The sequence below is a fragment of the Diachasma alloeum genome, unplaced genomic scaffold, assembly GCF_001412515.2.
Source record: "Diachasma alloeum isolate Michigan unplaced genomic scaffold, Dall2.0 Dall_scaffold_00362, whole genome shotgun sequence".
Taxonomy (NCBI): domain Eukaryota; kingdom Metazoa; phylum Arthropoda; class Insecta; order Hymenoptera; family Braconidae; genus Diachasma; species Diachasma alloeum.
The window spans coordinates 442,196-459,688 of NW_021680501.1; the positions used below are offsets into that span (position 1 = coordinate 442,196).

Sequence of the window (17,493 nt, forward strand, 5' to 3'; positions counted from 1 at the left end):
GCTTCGCTGCTGATTTAGTAGTTTTAAAAAAATTGCATTCTCTGTACAGGCAAGAAATGTCATTTCTAGCACTACTCCTTCGTTTTTCGATACTCCCATACGTATTTTGCTCCCGAAAATTTTTTGTTTTATGCGAAACAAGGAATAGTAGTTTTTCGTTTCGGCTGTCTAATAATCACAGACAACAAATGAAACAATGATAATGATATGATAGCAATCTTGTAACTTAGGGATAAAATATTTGTTGATAAATTTTCCTCTATATGAGATATTTTCATCCTGAAAAGGCACCGTCTGGTGTGAATTATCCGCCTCTTGAGCCAAATATTTCGTTGCTGTCGAAAGCAGAGCAATTATTCATGATTGAGACTTTCAAATTCGAACCAAACAAATTCTTTTCTGTTAATTTTCAACTTGCGATTTTGCTGGCCCAAACAAGACTTGTTTGACGTATTTGTTTTTCTCTCAGTGTATTCTCCGAAATTATCCTGAAGAGATCATCAAACGTAACAATATTGACAATGACAATACACGAATATCTGAATATCTTTCCCATTTTTTTTATTCGAGCATTCAAACCATGTAGTGTATTCTGCCATAAAAAAATTACAAAAATACAAATGTGTTTACAAAATAATTCTTTAGGTACTATTCGTAACGATTTACACCACGAGAACGATCGCGCGCTTGAGCGCGTGTTAAAGATTTCAAATCGTGACACAAAAACCGGGAGCCGACCGAAGTCGAACACGTGCGGGCGGATCCGAATATTCGACCACCGAAATTCGAGGAATGAGCGTTACGCTACAGCTTACTTCAAATATTCAATCCTGAGGAGTTTAAGAAGGAATCAATATATTTGCGAACACTTCTATTCAATTTCTCATCTTCTCCCACCAGTCTAAAAAAAAATTACAGAATTCCCCTCGAACACGAAAAACTTCGTTTTTCAAAACCCGCACGGAGAGAAATGTTCAGTAAAAATTACGGAACTCAGAATTCACTCACCGATTACGGAATCGACTCAGAAAATTTCAGTAGCGAAGCGGTAAACCGGGTCAAGTCGATTTTTACTATCGGCTAGTTTTTGACGAATATCTCGGAATCTAAAAGAGATAGAAAGATTTTTGTCATGACCTTTTTTGTAGAGCCAATAGAGCGTTATAAAAAAAGTCATGAGAAAAATTTTGCTATCTCTCTTAGATTCCGAGATATTCAGCAAAAACTGGCTAATAGTCAAAATCGACTTCACTCGGTTTACCGCTTCACTACTGATTTAAATGACGGTATCGTAATTTTTCACAGGAGATTCAGATAAAAATTACGGAACGCTCCGGAAAAAGTCCGTGACAGTTGCGTAAAATTTAATAACCACATTTCGCTCCGGAATTACTGAAAAAATACGTCATTTTTACTGAATATTTCTCTCCGTGCGTCTAAACACCCTCAACACCATGGACATAGCAATCAATTGCCCACAGAAACGCATGTATTCCCCTGCACATTCATTGCGCAATCGCAGCGAACAATGCAGCTCGCACCCAACGAGGGCGCTACCTGAGCAAGTGCCTCACCACGATGTGTTTTCACATCGAAAAACCCGGAAGCTTCTCAAAGGATTCCACCCAACGTAACCGGCAACCTCAAACAGTATTACGCGTTCAGTATTACCCCGTCTTCGCGACGAGATTCAAGTGAAAAAAACCCAGAATTTTCCCCCCGTGATAGACACGTGATCGTCACCCACTCTCGGTGTATCACCCAGCTGCAGAATCCCAAACAGCCGCACAGGCCGGAAAATTTCAATTCATAAGCGGTTGCGTAACAGGCAAGGCTACTTCTCTATTGACGTAAATAATCTGGATAATAAATCCGTCAAAATCTCACTAACATTTGCTGTCAATCCCCGATAAATTAATTGTCATCAATGACGAATGCATGCGATTGATGGCCGGCTTTCAGTATTTCTCGGACGTATTCTATATTCCACAGGCATTTAGAAATTTCCGACGAAAAGGTGTCATCGCCCCGTTCTGTTGCATGACAACGCCTCGGGACCCTCACCTTGAGATTCAGAAATCAATAACCGTTGACTCATTAACGACCCACAGTTATTATTTAAAAACCCGCATGTATTATTAAAAAAAAAACAGCAGCATCGCCAGTCGGGGGGTTCCTATTCCGGCGATGACTCACACATTACCATTCCCCTCCGTTTTAATTACGTTTCGTTAATCCTCACTAATCCCATCGGCCAAGATTTTCTATTCAACGATGACAAAAAAAAATTTAACGTCATGCACAATTGACCCCAATTGTCAATACATTTATCAAGTAATCCGAAAGAAACGAGAGTATTAGCGAGAGCATAAACAGTGGATGTGAGGATATCTCAGGATTGCCTTCTCAGAAGGTGAATTAAGATATGAGGAAACTTATCAATCCGCGATGAGACAGCGTGGCTATAAATATTGAGGAAAGTTGGGTGGATAAAGGTTCCGGTTATTTTGTATTGCGCATTCGTGATAACATGCGCCCTCAAATGCCTCAATTAGCACGTGATCCGTTAGGGGATACAAAATGTCAAGTTTAACACGTGGATTCAAGGAATAAGGTCATTAATATAGTTAAACGCCTCTTCCTACAAAGATTGCGCTATTACGTCTGAAGAAATTTTTTTACCAGTGGAAATTTCTTGACAATGTGATATCTACAAATATTAGAATTTATCATCACATGGTGAGAGAGTGATCGTAGATCCGTGTAGTGACACAATCATTTGAGCGTCATAATTTGATGGCTTCGGTTAATCAAGATTATATCACTGCGGCCAGTCTTTATTTTCGGGGAAATAAAGCAAATAATTGACTGGACTGTTGATGTCGATAAAACGATCCAGTGGAATTTTTCAGAATTCATTTGCCGTTGCAGACAGGTGAATTCCCACAATAAATTCATAAAACAATGAATATCCCGTCGTAACTCATATCTCAACTATTTAATCTCCAAGAATTGGTGAGTAATAGAAACGAGCAAAATTAAACATGAAGCGAGCATGTGCTGATATCGTGCCAAAACATTGCTGATGCATCTTCAACATCACAGCAATTTCCAAGGACAAACTGTAATTCATCTTTTACCCGCTAAAGTCAATACAACAAATCGTTTGGGGTTTTATATTTTTAATTCGCCGACGATAATCCCGTCAATGTGCAATGAAGGCACTATAAATAATAACGCACACTGGAATGCTTTCTCAATGCGTGATATTTTCACGATGACGTGTCCAATGGAATACCGGTTTACACGGGATATATCTGGAATTTTCGTGTTAGTTAAATAAAAAAAAAACGTAAACAAATCCGATTTTTAAGGTTCTGATCATTAATTTTTATTGAAGTCCTGGAATTTAGGTTCTTGATTTCAGGATTTTAGGAAGTCTCAGAATTCTGCAAAGTCAGAGATTTTCTCAAATCCCAGGACTTCATCAAGTCCTTGAATGTCAGTCCTAAAATTTCAAAGAATTTTAGGACGTCAGTAAATTCTAGGATTTTACGAACTCCGAGAATTCACCAAGCCCTAGAATTCCACAAAATCACAGGACTTTATCAACTCCTGGGACTTTACTGAGTCCTGGAATTTCAGTCAGAATATTTCAACAAATTTTAGGACTTAAGTAAGTCCTAGGATTTCAGGATTTTAAGAAGTCCTGGAATTCTACAGTCACAGGACTTTATCAAGTCCTCGAATGTCAGTGCTAAAATTTCAAATAATTTTAGGACGTCAGTAAATTCTAGTATTTTACGAAGTCCTAGAATGCACCAAACCCTAGAATTCTACAGTTACAGGACTTTGATAAGTGCTGGGACTTCATCGAGTCCTGGAATTTCAGTCCGAAAAGTTCAAAAAAATTTAGAACTTCAGTAAATCCTAGAATTTCAGGATTTTATGAAGTTCTAGAATTCACCAAGCCCTTGAATTCTACAGTCACAGGACTTTAATAAGTGCTGGGACTTTACTAAGTCCCAGGACTTCATCAAGTCCTGGAATTCCAGGCCTAATTTTTTTTGAAATTTTAGGACTTTAGTGAGTCCTAGGATTTCACAAAGTCCTAGGGCGTTACCAAATCCCAAGACTTCACCAAGTCCCATTATGATCTATTAAAACTAAAAAAATCACACCCCAAGTGTCTAGATGTACTTTGCGATGTTATTAAAAATTTTTTCAATGACTATTTCGGTACATACGACCTTTCGCCACCAATAAAATGAAATTTCCTCATAACATCCACTGGCTTTCCTCTTCGCCGCGAAAGCATATGATTAATTTTTCTACTATTATTCATTTTTCCCATTATCATCGTGAAATTAAAGTGATATCGATAACCCCGCGCGAGGTCATATCGTAAGGGAATGCGGGGGTGTTACATTACGAGGGTAAATAGAGGATAGAGAGCGGTAGAGGGGGGCGAGAGGGGGGCAATTGACGATGGATGGGCATATGGGGTCGTGGCCTCCGGTCTTTTCGATACCGAGTCCCCGCAAAAACGCACTTTGGACCAAATCGTTGGTACGAGTTGAAACGAATAAACTTAAGGCACTGAGACGCTTCTACTTCAGTGTTACTCTGGCTCTCCGGCATCCTTTGTCACACATTCCAATTATCTCGACGATTCTATCTGCTGGAATCATCCCCCTATCGAGACTAACATTTTTGGTTGAGGTGAACGAGAGAATATAGGCGAAATCATGGATCTTTAGCCGAGCCAGAAACAGCGGAATCAGTGATTTTTTTTTTCAATTAACCGATTATTTATGGTGTTGAGGGAAACTTGGCCACTGGAATTTTATTTCAATAGAGACATTAATTTTGGCTTTTGCAAAATGTCTTCAGAAACACGGACGTACACTTCCAACGGAAGTATGATTGTCGTGAGCAACAGGTTACCCTTCGTACTGAAGAGAAATGAAGATTCGGGACAGTTGGAACGCAAAGCAAGGTGAGCAATATTCATCATTGCATTGTCAAATTATAATTTTTTTAGTTTCCATGTGTGAAGAGAGAAGTGGGAGAGGCAAGGCAGACGAATGGGGAGCCTATAAAACCGTAATGGTAGTAGGAAAGAAATATGAATAAGAAAAAAAAATAAAAAAATAAAAATAAAAGAAAAATTGTTTCTATATGTTCAAGTATCATTATTTGACAGCATGTCAATGGGAATTGCCTTGAATGCAGCAGTCGTTATGCAGACGTTTTGTTTCCATCTCGTGTTTTGAATAATTGATTCGTAGTATTATGGAAAATAGATGGAAAACATGTTGATCAAGGGGGCACGCGGTTATCGGAATATTAAATGTTGATCTTCATTCACAAAAGATCTCTCTCACAACTTCGGGTAAACAAATAACAAAAACGAAGGAAAAATATAATATCCATAATAAAACCGGCCACGTGACTCACAATCAAGTAGATAATTTTTTTTCCGTGTTTGTTTTTCATTAAAAGAGCGCAACGAATAAATAAAAAAGAGACATGTTTACCGACAATTGAGTCTGATTACGTGTTAACGTAGGTTCTGCTTATCTCTTTATTGGGGCATTTACGAATGAAAATTTATGGATTTCATTTTCGAGGGAAAAGCGATCAAAGTTGAACTGATAATTTCTCTCAGTCAGATTAATTTCGTGTTTTTGTTTTTTTTTGTGAAATTTTTTTGTGAATGTGATCTTGATTAGACGATTTTCTTGGGGTATTTTTCTAGTGCTGGCGGGCTTGTTACTGCTGTTGCACCGGTAGTAATAAGTGGGAATGGCCTGTGGGTGGGATGGCCGGGTGTGCACATGGATAATCCGAATGAACCTATTCCGGAGTCTGACCCTAATGACAAGACGCCAACTGCTGGATTGCTGTCGAGCAAGGTGAGGCATCTCTGGTCTGTTATTAAAGTTACAGTTAGAAATATATCGGAAAAATATGAATTTTGTATTTTTTTTTAAATTGAAAACTAACTAGGACTTGGCGAAATCCTAGGACTTGGTGAGCTCATAGGACTTTGTGAGGCATCTTTGATCGGGTATTGAATTTATAATTTATAATGTGTCGGACAAATTGGAATTTTGTATTTTTTTAATGCAAAATTAACCAGGACTTTGTGAAATCCTAAGCCTTAGCAAATTCCTGGGACTTAGTGAAGTCCTATTATGGAATAAAATTCTAGGATTCAATGAAGTCCTAGGACTTGATGAATTCCTGGGACCTAGTCGTAGGAATTTGCGAAATCCTGAGACTTAGTGAGATTATAGGACTTTGTGAGACATCTTTGGTCTGTTATTGAATTCATAATTGATAATTTGTCGGGAAAATGGGAATTTTGTATTTTTTTAATGCAAAATTAACCAGGACTTTGTGAAATCCTGAGCCTTAGCAAATTCCTGGGACTTAGTGAAGTCCTACGATGGAATAAAATCCTAGGATTCAATGAAGTCCTAGGACTTGATGAATTCCTGCGACCTAGTGAAGTCATAGGAATTTGCGAACTCCTAGGACTTTGTGAGGCATCTTTGTCGGTTATTGAATTTATAATTTATAATGTGTCGGAAAAATTGGAATTTTGTATTTTTTTAATGCAAAATTAACCAAGACTTTGTAAAATTCTAAGCCTTAGCAAATTCCTGGGACTGATGAATTCTTGCGACCTAGTGAAGTCAGGAATTTGTGAAATCCTAGGACTTGATGAAATCCTAGGACTCAACGAAGTCCTGAGACTGAGTAGAACTTAGTAGGATTTAATAAAGTGCTAGAATTTAAGAAAAAAATGGATTTTGCATTTTCAAAAATTGCAAAACAATTTTTTCTGTTCAACGTAAAATTGATAAGGACTTTGTGAAATCCTGAGATTTAGGAAAGTCCCAGGACTACTTTAAAACTAATTATATGACACATAGTATTCTCAAAAAATCTAAAATCCATAGACTTTTCATTACGACAAAAAAATTCACTCCATATCCCCTCGCAGCGAATCATCGCCAATTCAATTACTACTGATTAACACATTTCAAGACAATCTCACCTTCGCTATAAACAATACCGACGCAGTTGCATACCCTTGACAATGAACCCACCTATTTTCGTATCGGTAAACATCAGATATATCCAATATCAGAAACACCTCCCGGAATATTCCGATTCCATTCACAACATCCAGCTCCATGGCAACATTTACCCGATGAATCACACTCGATTCGAAAAAACCCAGTCATAGCCCATCAGTCAGATAACACGACAGACTCAACAATATTGACAGCGAATAGTTCACAGCTCTGACCTTCGTCAATTCCCGCTGTTAAAATTGTTTAGACGTGAATATAGTGTGATATTATTTCGTATCAATCCGCATTTAAACGTTTTCGCTGACCTGTCAGGAGACCACGTATTCAAATAATCAGGGGTAGAGGTCTGGGTTATCGGTCGATTTGTGATGGACGTATCTTTCGAACTTACTTATTCAATATCATAATCCTGAAATTGTCGCAGCTATTTTGATTAAATTTGAATGTTGAAAGGACCCCCTAGTTCACGAGATTTAGAAATAAGTGCGAAGTGGAAGAATTTATATCTCTTCTTTCAACAGTTGACCCTTTTTACCTTTTCAAAGCAATACGAATCAAAAAGAAATACGAATCAAAAAAAAAATTGTCTTTCCAATTTTCTGAAGAGAAAAACATTACAAACATTTAAAGGTCCGTTTTTTGTACAAATTTTCAAAGCACTACGAATCAAAAAGAACTACGAATCGGAAAAGAATAATTTTTTTCGTTTAAAAAACAAGAAACGATTATCGAAAATCGTAATCCTGAAGTTATCTCAGCTATTTCTTTGATTGGAACGGAGTGTTGTAAGGGCTTTTAGTCAGCGAGATTGAGAAACCCGTACAGAAGAGAGCGAGAGAAAAAAATTTGAATGAGCCTGATAAGGCCCGAGAAAGCCAAATGTTTGATTATTTATTTGGGTCAAGATTATTTATCAAAGAAGACGGCTGGGTGATTGCAGATGCGTTATGTAGAAGATAGATTTTCATTTCTCAGAAGAATAAGCCCGTAACATCGTGAATTCGATAAATTGAAAAATAATTATTTCTGCATTAATGATTTCATAAAAAAAAGCACTCGAATGTATTCCATTAATCTCCCAATGTCTTATTATGGCGACCTGATTCACCCAATCTTTGACATATTTATGAAGATGTATAATGAATAACAAGAAGAAGTTACAGCGTGAGGGAGCACCGAGTGGTCGAGCCCGCTGATCGTATTCCCCAGCCAATAAACGCGTTCCTTGCGATATTAAATCCCCGATAATGACTGATTATCAATAAACAATGTTGAGACTGAGGTTACTCGAAGACATGGGGGGTCATGCGACTCATGGGAATGCATAAATCATGATTATTATTGGCTTCGGTAATTGGCAATTAGATAAATTTCATGCGAAAAACAATGTCGGCATTTATCTATGAAAAACGGGGAATCCCCCGTGTCAATGATTTCTCACAGTTGCAGGAAAAAATAAAATCCATTGCGTAAGTGCAACGCATTCCCCCGTTGAACATCATCACTTGAGCCAACGAGCAATCACCAAAATCATTATTTAGGGTCCTAGCAAATCTGTTCGCATCAGCTCGTAATAACGATGCACATAACCTTCAGGTGGTAGCGGTGCACGTAGAGCCGGACATTTTCGACGCTTACTACAATGGCTGCTGCAACGGTACCTTCTGGCCGCTGTTCCACTCGATGCCGGACCGCGCGACCTTCATCGCGGAGCATTGGCGTGCCTACGTGGCCGTCAACAAGGAGTTCGCAGCGAAGACAGTCCGCGCTCTGGAGAAGGTCCACGAGGAGCAAACCAAGCAGACGAACGGCACACCTTTGGTCTGGGTTCACGACTACCACCTCATGCTGGCAGCCAACTGGATAAGACAAGCCGCCGACGAGAAGGACCTCAAACTGAAGCTCGGCTTCTTCCTCCACATTCCCTTCCCACCCTGGGACATCTTCCGGCTGTTCCCATGGGCGGACGAGATCCTACAGGGAATGCTGGGCTGTGACATGGTGGGCTTCCACATCCAGGACTACTGTCTTAACTTCGTTGACTGCTGTCAGAGGTGTCTCGGTTGTCGAGTCGACAGGAAGAATCTTCTGGTCGATCACGGCGGCAGAACTGTCAGGGTTCGACCCCTTCCCATCGGCATTCCCTTCGACAGATTCGTGTCTCTGGCTGAGCAGGCGCCCAAAGTCATCATGACAAATCAGAAGATTGTTCTGGGGGTTGATCGGCTGGACTACACCAAGGGCCTCGTCCATCGGCTGAAGGCCTTCGAGATGCTGCTGGAGAAACATCCCGAGCATCGGGAGCAGGTCACCATGCTCCAGATCGCTGTGCCCTCCAGGACCGATGTCCGGGAGTATCAGGAGCTCAAACTGGAGATGGACCAGCTGATCGGCTCCATCAACGGCAGGTTCACCACACCGAATTGGTCCCCCATCAGGTACATCTACGGGTGCGTCAGCCAGGACGAGCTTGCCGCTTTCTACAGGGACGCAGCGGTGGCTCTTGTGACGCCGTTGAGGGACGGTATGAATCTTGTGGCCAAAGAGTTTGTCGCTTGTCAGATCAATACACCACCTGGGGTGCTAATTGTGTCCCCCTTCGCTGGGGCCGGGGAGATGATGCACGAGGCACTTATCTGTAATCCTTATGAGATCGATGATGCTGCTGAGGTCATCCATAGGTAAGAAACTTCCGTAATATGCAGCCAGAAGAATGTTTTTTTTTATGAAATAACAATCTTTATCTGAAATTTTTTACTCACTTCAAGAATATCTTTATTAGAAATGAATAAACTTGTTTACTTGTTCCGAGAAAAAGTATTTAATTGTATTAAACAAACAATTTATCTATTCCAAATGAAATTTTTAGTAAATTTGAAAAAAACAATTTATTTATCTCAAATCGACGATTTTTTCAAATTTATTTATTTTATTTATTTATTGCTTTATACAGACCCAATAGCTCGAGGCCAATTATAGGGTCAAAAATATCATTAAGATATATAATTAATTACAGCATAACTGTAATCATGATGGAGATACCAAATCAGATTTAACTAAACGTATATGGCAATGAAATTCAGTGACGAAGGTGATGATACATAATAATCATTCAAGGACGAAGAGACTTGATCAAATAAACAATTTATTTAGTTCAAATAAATAGGTTGCTTATTTTAATAAAATCACATTTTCATGTATTTTGTGGAAGAATTTTGAAAGTGTGTTTCAACAATATTCATAGGTTATGTGAAAAAAGGGCGTATGAACCTAATCCAAGAACCCCCCCCCCTAAAGTCTTACCCCTAATAATTATTGCATGGTTTTCGTTCAATCTTTTCCGATTTTATTACCAACTCAAAGTGATAATAATTTTTTAGTATCAAATAAATATTTATTCAGTTCAAAAAAAAATTTATTTGATTCAAATAAAGATTCATTATTAGTAAAAAAAACATTTATTTAATATAAACAAAACTTTGAATCATTTTTTTTACTCAATTTGAAAAAAAACTTTATTTGGGATTATTTAAATGAACTTATTTATTTGATTCAAGTACACTTTATTGAAAAGAAAAAACATCAAATACACTTTATTTGAGTCAAATAAATAATTTTTCTGGGTGTGGGAGCCATTACCATGCTTTCAAGATGTGAAATAACGGGTAACACCTCTCCTTATTACGGGATAGTGATGTTATTGGACAATTAATTTTCATTATGGGGACATGCCATTATTGATAATTTGTTATAGGGACAATTCATCATTGGGACAATTTATCATGTGGACATTTCATCATTTTTCGTTTGTCGTTTTTCCTTTTTTTGCTAAATACAATTATTCTTCTTTATTTTTAGTATCTTTTTATGTTGTAGACCTCTCCATCATTGGCGTTATTCTCATTGTTGTGGCAACGTAAAATTAGTAGTAATCATGATTTTTAATATGAACAGTTATTTGTTTTTGTACACAAGAGCCTTTGTTATTTCCTTTTGTACACAATTTGGAGTCTCTTATACGCTCTCTATGCTTTCCGTTCGAACTTCTATTTTTTCCCCTCTCTTATCAGTACTTATTTCCCTTTTCCCCCTCTTCCCCCTCCATTAGTCTATAATTTAGAATCTCTTTTTCACTCCTTATTGAATTGTCCGTGTGATGAAATGTTCGCGTGATGAATTGTCCACATGATGAATTTGTCGGATGATGAGATGAGCTGTGATGAATTGTCCTGTAATAAAATGGAATGATGAATTGTCCATTGTTAAAAAGAGGTAGATTCGAAATAACGATAGCTTGAGACAGATAATGAATGAAAACAACTTGCAAGTTTGCTTCCGCCCAAATTTCTGAGCAATCTTACTCGATCGTTCTGGTTTTTCAGAGCCCTGACAATGCCGGAAGACGAGCGCACCCTCCGAATGAACCACCTGAGACGTCGGGAGCGTCTCTACGACGTCAACTACTGGATGAAGTCCTTCCTCCAGGTGATGGGCTCCCTGGAGGAGAGGGACTCAGTCGGCGCGACAGTAATGCAGCCAGTCACCATGGACGACTTTGACGATTACTTAAGCAAGTAAATATCCAATGCGCAATGGGTGCATAATCTGGGCGATTCTTCCTAAAGGATGCATGAATACAAAAACATGCATGAGAGAAAAAATAACAAGATAGCCGTTATCTCTTTCTCTTTTGATCTCGTCTACGAACAAATACGTTGCACAATCGTGTCAAGCATGACTCGGGTACGACAATGACGTGGGGGTCCGATAACAATGTCGCTTATAATTAACGGCTGGCTACACAATGAATGAACAAAAATCTATGATTACGATGCTTATTAATGAGAATGCAGATATCAAGATGTAAAAAAAGTACATTTTTCATTGAATGTATCTTGTTGACGAGTGTTCCCACGACTAGTCGATAACCCGAATCATGGACGAAAGCCGAGTAACGGTCAATTGACGATACATGTCCCCCAGGTACATCGGTGACAATCACAAATTGGCATTGCTACTTGATTACGATGGTACATTGGCGCCAATTGCCACCCATCCGGATCTTGCTATACTTCCGTTGGAGACCAAGAATGTTCTTCAGAGGTTGAGCAACATGTCCGATGTTTACATTGCCATTGTCTCCGGGAGGAATGTCAGTAATGTCAAGAGTATGGTGGGAATCGAGGGGATTACCTACGCGGGTAATCATGGTCTGGAGATTCTCCATCCTGACGGGAGTAAGTTTGTTCATCCCATGCCGGCGGAACTTGAGGGCAAAGTTGGCAGTCTCATGCAAGCACTGCAGGACCAGGTAGTAAGATAGGCCGACTGGTTTTAGTATGTGTGCAAAACAAAGCTCTAGATATTATTCTAAAATACAACGGTTCTTTCAGCTGTGCAAGGATGGCGCTTGGGTGGAGAACAAGGGGGCTCTCCTTACCTTCCATTATCGAGAGACACCTATGGAGGGCAGACCGAAGATGATTGAACACGCTAAGAGACTGATTGAGGAGGCAGGCTTCAAACCCTGTCCTGCACATTGCGCCCTGGAAGCCAAGCCACCGGTCGAGTGGAACAAGGGACGGGCGTCTATTTATATTTTACGAACCGCTTTTGGATTGGACTGGAGCGAGAGGATCAGAATTATATATGCTGGGGATGATGTCACTGATGAGGATGCTATGAAGGTAATCAGAGGATTTCTGAGTTTTCGAAGCGATACGAATCAAAAAGAACTACGAATCAAAAAAAACATTTTTTTTCCTCATTTTTTGAGGAAAAACTGAGCATTGCAGGTAAAATGTGAAGAATTTTTTTTTACATGGTTTCGAAGCAATACGAATCAAAAAGAACTACGAATCAAAAAAAAAAATTTTCCTCATTTTTTGAGAAAAAAAATGAGCATTGCAGGAAAAATTTGAAGAATTTTTTTTACATGGTTTCGAAGCAATACGAATCAAAAAGAACTACGAATCAAAAAAAAAATTTATTCCTCATTTTTTAAGGAAAACATGACCATTGCAGGCAAAATTTGAAGAATTTTTTTTACATGGTTTCGAAGCAATACAAATCAAAAAGAACTACGAATCAAAAAAAAATTTTTTTCCTCATTTTTTGAGAAAAAAAAAGAGCATTGCAGGCAAAATTTGAAGAATTTTTTTTTACATGGTTTCGGAGCAATACAAATCAAAAAGAAATATGAATGAAAAAAATCTTCGGGTGAACAACAATTAATTATAAAATGTAATGAATTTGAAAAATGGATGAAATTTTTTTTGTTCAGGCATTGAAAGGTATGGCAGCGACTTTCCGAGTAGCATCATCCCACATAATCCGTACCTCAGCTGAAAGAAGACTGCCAAGTACAGATTCAGTCCTAACAATGTTAAAATGGGTTGAACGACACTTGAGCAGACGCAAGCCGAGAAGTACGAACAATGAGATATCACACAGGTACAGACGTAGCAGTGGTGGAATCACAATGGAGATGTCCTTCACCGAGCCACAATCCCTCGCTTCCTAATTGTCGTCATGTGGAATCAGAATCCCGATAGATGTTACGAGTTATTCCTTAATATGAGTGTTTAGAGTGTGAGTGGATTTAAGAGACTGCTGTTGAAACAATCTTCAATCTTTTCCTTTCCATCGATGCACCCAAGAGCGGGTCTTATTGGGACTGAAATAATTAACGAATTTATTTTCACGTGCCCATGGGCCTCGAGAGTTTATTTTTTTAGATTTTGCGTCAAAACGACTGCGGTCGATCATGAATCCCCTCAGTTATAGTATTTAGGCGTAGTTGTAGAATTCGTATCGCTCAACGTAATGAGAAAATAGAAAATAGGAGCCTCTGATTAAAAAAAAGTCTGGAAATTATTCTTTTCTAAAGAAATGCAATCTTGTTTTTAGATAGTGGATTAATTAGAAATCTCACCGCAGTGGAGAAAATATGGGACTCAATAAAGTGGATGAATAATATGTGAAAACAGATATTTGATACGAACTTTGAAACAATTTTTCTACGAATATTTTCCAACAAACTAAAATGTTTTGTTAAAATCATGTTATTTTTTTTTTTTTTTTCATTAAAAAATTCCCAATCATGAGTCATGTCAAGCAGTTAGTCATTAATAAAACGTAATGTTATCACTCAGATGATGAAAATCAATTATAAATTCATGTTGATACCATTGTAATACGTACAACAATAATGTACTTATTCGATGGGAAGAGTATTTTTGTATGAAGAGAGCGTGTGAGTGGATGAAATATAATTTTTCGCAATTATCAATATTGATTTGTGAACATTATTCACGAGATTATTCGTTCCATATCACTGCGGAATCCTTAGTATTCAATACGCATTAAAAAAAGATCCATATCCCTGAGAAGTGAATCCTTCTACACTTTTTGGATAACTCAAGCAATGAAATAAATAACATCATATTTATTAGTCGTTATTGTCAATCATTCGTGAATTAGAACAAATAAAGTAATGAATTGAAGTGGAATAATGGTCAGATAAATCCAAAAACTCGTTCATGTTATACTCCGAAATGTACAAATAAACCAAAGCATGAGTTACTGCATGTCAAATTAATTTGTAAATTTTGTACAAGCCCTTTATCCATGGAAATATACCTAAAAATACAAGTTTTCTTTTATTACTAACCCATCACACCAGTGCTTTACATCATCTCATCTTCGATTTTCACAACAATACGAATCAAAAAGAACTACGAATTTTAAAAAATCACCGAGAATAAACCAAGTCTCATGAAATCTCTTAGAAGATAATTTCCGATCCTCCGTTTACCATGAAATTTTCCTCTCCGAGAACTCTTAAAATGTCAGATGCATTGAGAATAACTGAATGAACATAACAAGTATGAATTTCACCGTTGAAAACATGGGGCGTAGCTCTCACCCGTAAACCATCCAAATATTTTCATTGGGCATGAGAATTACTGAATACAACACTCCCCCAAAACATTTCTCCTCAAATGTCTGAAATTTTGAATAAGCAACCGGGCAATTCCCCTCGCATCAGGGGGTGTTCCTGGACCCTGGAAGCAGTCACAGAGGGCAATATGCCTCCTTTTTTCGTATTTCTGCAGGTAAAACCAACACCGTATAAAAGAGCGATTACACGGTGTCCATTTCAGGCTGGGAATAACTGGCTGGAGGGAGACATATCCCATCCACAATAGAGACTAAGATTCTCTGGAGAGGAGGTAGAGAGAGAGGGGGGGAAGGGGGGCTGAGAATCCCAGTGGCATTATCTCCGGCGTTTTGCCGATTCAATTGTGTATGAAGAAAGGCAGCGTTTAACAACAGTTTAATAAAAGGCAAACAGCACTCGCCTTTACCTTTTTCAGAATGATCTCCATCTCCCTCGTAGGATAGATGAAGGGAATTTGTCTCACTCGGCAGATCTGTGGCTTGCTTCCGTGTATTTTTTTTTCTATATTATGTTTTCGTCTCAATACCACGAAGGATTATTTGCCTTTCAGGGATACACAGCCATCATGAAACCACGAGACGGAAACTATGGTTTTGGGGAAGAGACGAAGATTTTCAATTGCTACGCACGAGCGATTTCTTTATTATTCTCGGGGTTTTTTTTATATTTCTTTAAAGTGTTTTCGTCTTTTGGGCTTTGAGAAATGTTTATACGGGATTATGGTGGAGGTAGGGGTGTGTGGGATAGTTTTCGACGTGTGGGATTGGTCTGGGTAAAAATATATTTAATATATATTTTTAATAGGTGAGGAAGACGACTTCGAAATTTATGGTAATGAAATTTTAGTTGTTTTTTCCGTTTAGTAATATGCTTAAATTCAGCGAGGAGTCTCACTTGCTATGCCGTCAAGCTAGGGAGGTGGCGCGTGAGGAGCGCTTCGACCGCATCCCCGCTTGAATTTTTACACGGAGTCTCACCTACTCTGAGGTTGTCAAATGAAACGTATTGAATATCATTATGATGAAGACTTCATAACTATTATGCATCCTGACAAATAGGTCTGGAATCTTCATACGTGATTCATATGCAGAAATGGGAAAATTTTAAATAGTTTAGCATATATTTACTATTATTTAAATGCCATATAGTTGTATTTCATGGTATATTTCCTACATTGTGGCTTTCATTTACAATTCGAAACAACAATTCCACAATGTAAATATATGCCGGATTGCCCGAGGCATGATATTAAAATTATGCATTACAGTTAAATTCTTTAATTCGAAAATACGATGGATTTGAAGAGCAGCCGTGGCCCTAAGTCAGTAGCCCAGTGAAAAATTCAGCCCCCGGGATAACAGCGCGGGTCCAATCGATCTATTCCTCTGTCTTCCACCTCTCTCTCTCCCGGAGTGTAATTACCCGGGCGCTGAATTTTTTATCGTACTGAAACAATGACGTATTTTCAGACTAAACAACATCGGAGAGAGCCGACTAACATTCTTCCATTTCCCCGGGATCCATTCCAACCCTCTGTACATACAGGAGATGGATTGAGACCGGGTGAGTTTAGCTTCTGTGTTGACATTTCGGGTAATATAATAATCGGGAAAATTATTTGATTCTCATGAATCTCGGATGATGATTTTCTTGGGAGTTCCGCGTGGTTTATGATAATGCGGTGGATTGTTCCTTAATTGACTGGGGTATCAGAGTGTTTTTGGAGTGAATCCGGGGATAATGGGGCTCTTGAGAGGCGGATGAGTGATAGTAACGTATAACCCATTGAAAAAACAAGGGTTTTCGTCGTGAATGCATCCAGGGGACATATTTCCCTGTCAATGTTTACATTGCTGGCTCACACGATGAGGTTTCCGTGTCGCCTGGGGATTAAACGGCCACTAGTCAGCAATATCCACGGATAATTCGTTCCACTATTACTCGTGACGATAAAAATATTTTTCTTGCTACTAAATTTTCTTTCTCTATTCCGGTGATTGGTCAAGTGATTTATAATAATTTCTCTATTGAACCATTTTCAGATTATTACGTCACAGAACCGCATGTGTAAATAGGCTAGGTCAGCTCAGAAAATAATTGCGAGATAGTGACGTTATCAGCGATTGATCAATCATCAATAAAAAAAAGTTCTATATTAAACTTATAACAACGAATAAAAAAATTTAAGGAAAAATCGTGCAGTTCCCTATTCTCCGCATCTCTCGATCTATTAAAAACAGGCTTTTCCCCGAATGAAACCAGTATGGAAAAACAAATGGAATAGATAACAGGAAAACAGTTAATTGGTTTCCCCCAAACGATTTGAAAATACGCAAGAGCGGCCACCACCAGCGACTAACGAGTTTGCACGCCGAGGTTTTCCGTTGATAGTCCTCTACCCCTCCCCCCCCCCCCCCCCCC

General features: G+C 38.5%; 1 protein-coding gene across 3 annotated transcripts; it reads left to right on the forward strand.

Moving 5' to 3' along the window:
* The first annotated feature begins 1,581 nt into the window (after nucleotides 1-1,581).
* On the forward strand, nucleotides 1,582-14,762 carry LOC107041333 (alpha,alpha-trehalose-phosphate synthase [UDP-forming]). 3 transcript variants are annotated; one of them, XM_015261841.2, is made up of 8 exons: nucleotides 1,582-1,828; nucleotides 4,894-4,999; nucleotides 5,762-5,918; nucleotides 8,706-9,790; nucleotides 11,492-11,683; nucleotides 12,093-12,423; nucleotides 12,503-12,796; nucleotides 13,393-14,762. In XM_015261841.2, exons 2-8 carry the CDS (start codon nucleotides 4,923-4,925, stop codon nucleotides 13,630-13,632), a joined length of 2,376 nt encoding a protein of 791 aa, XP_015117327.1. In that variant the 5' UTR covers nucleotides 1,582-1,828; nucleotides 4,894-4,922; the 3' UTR covers nucleotides 13,633-14,762. The 3 variants fall into 3 exon arrangements, with proteins under 3 accessions (XP_015117327.1, XP_015117326.1, XP_015117325.1); XM_015261840.1 differs by lacking the exon at nucleotides 1,582-1,828 and having other exon boundaries at nucleotides 4,515-4,999; nucleotides 12,093-12,420; XM_015261839.1 differs by lacking the exon at nucleotides 1,582-1,828 and having other exon boundaries at nucleotides 4,517-4,999.
* Nucleotides 14,763-17,493: the final 2,731 nt, after the last annotated feature.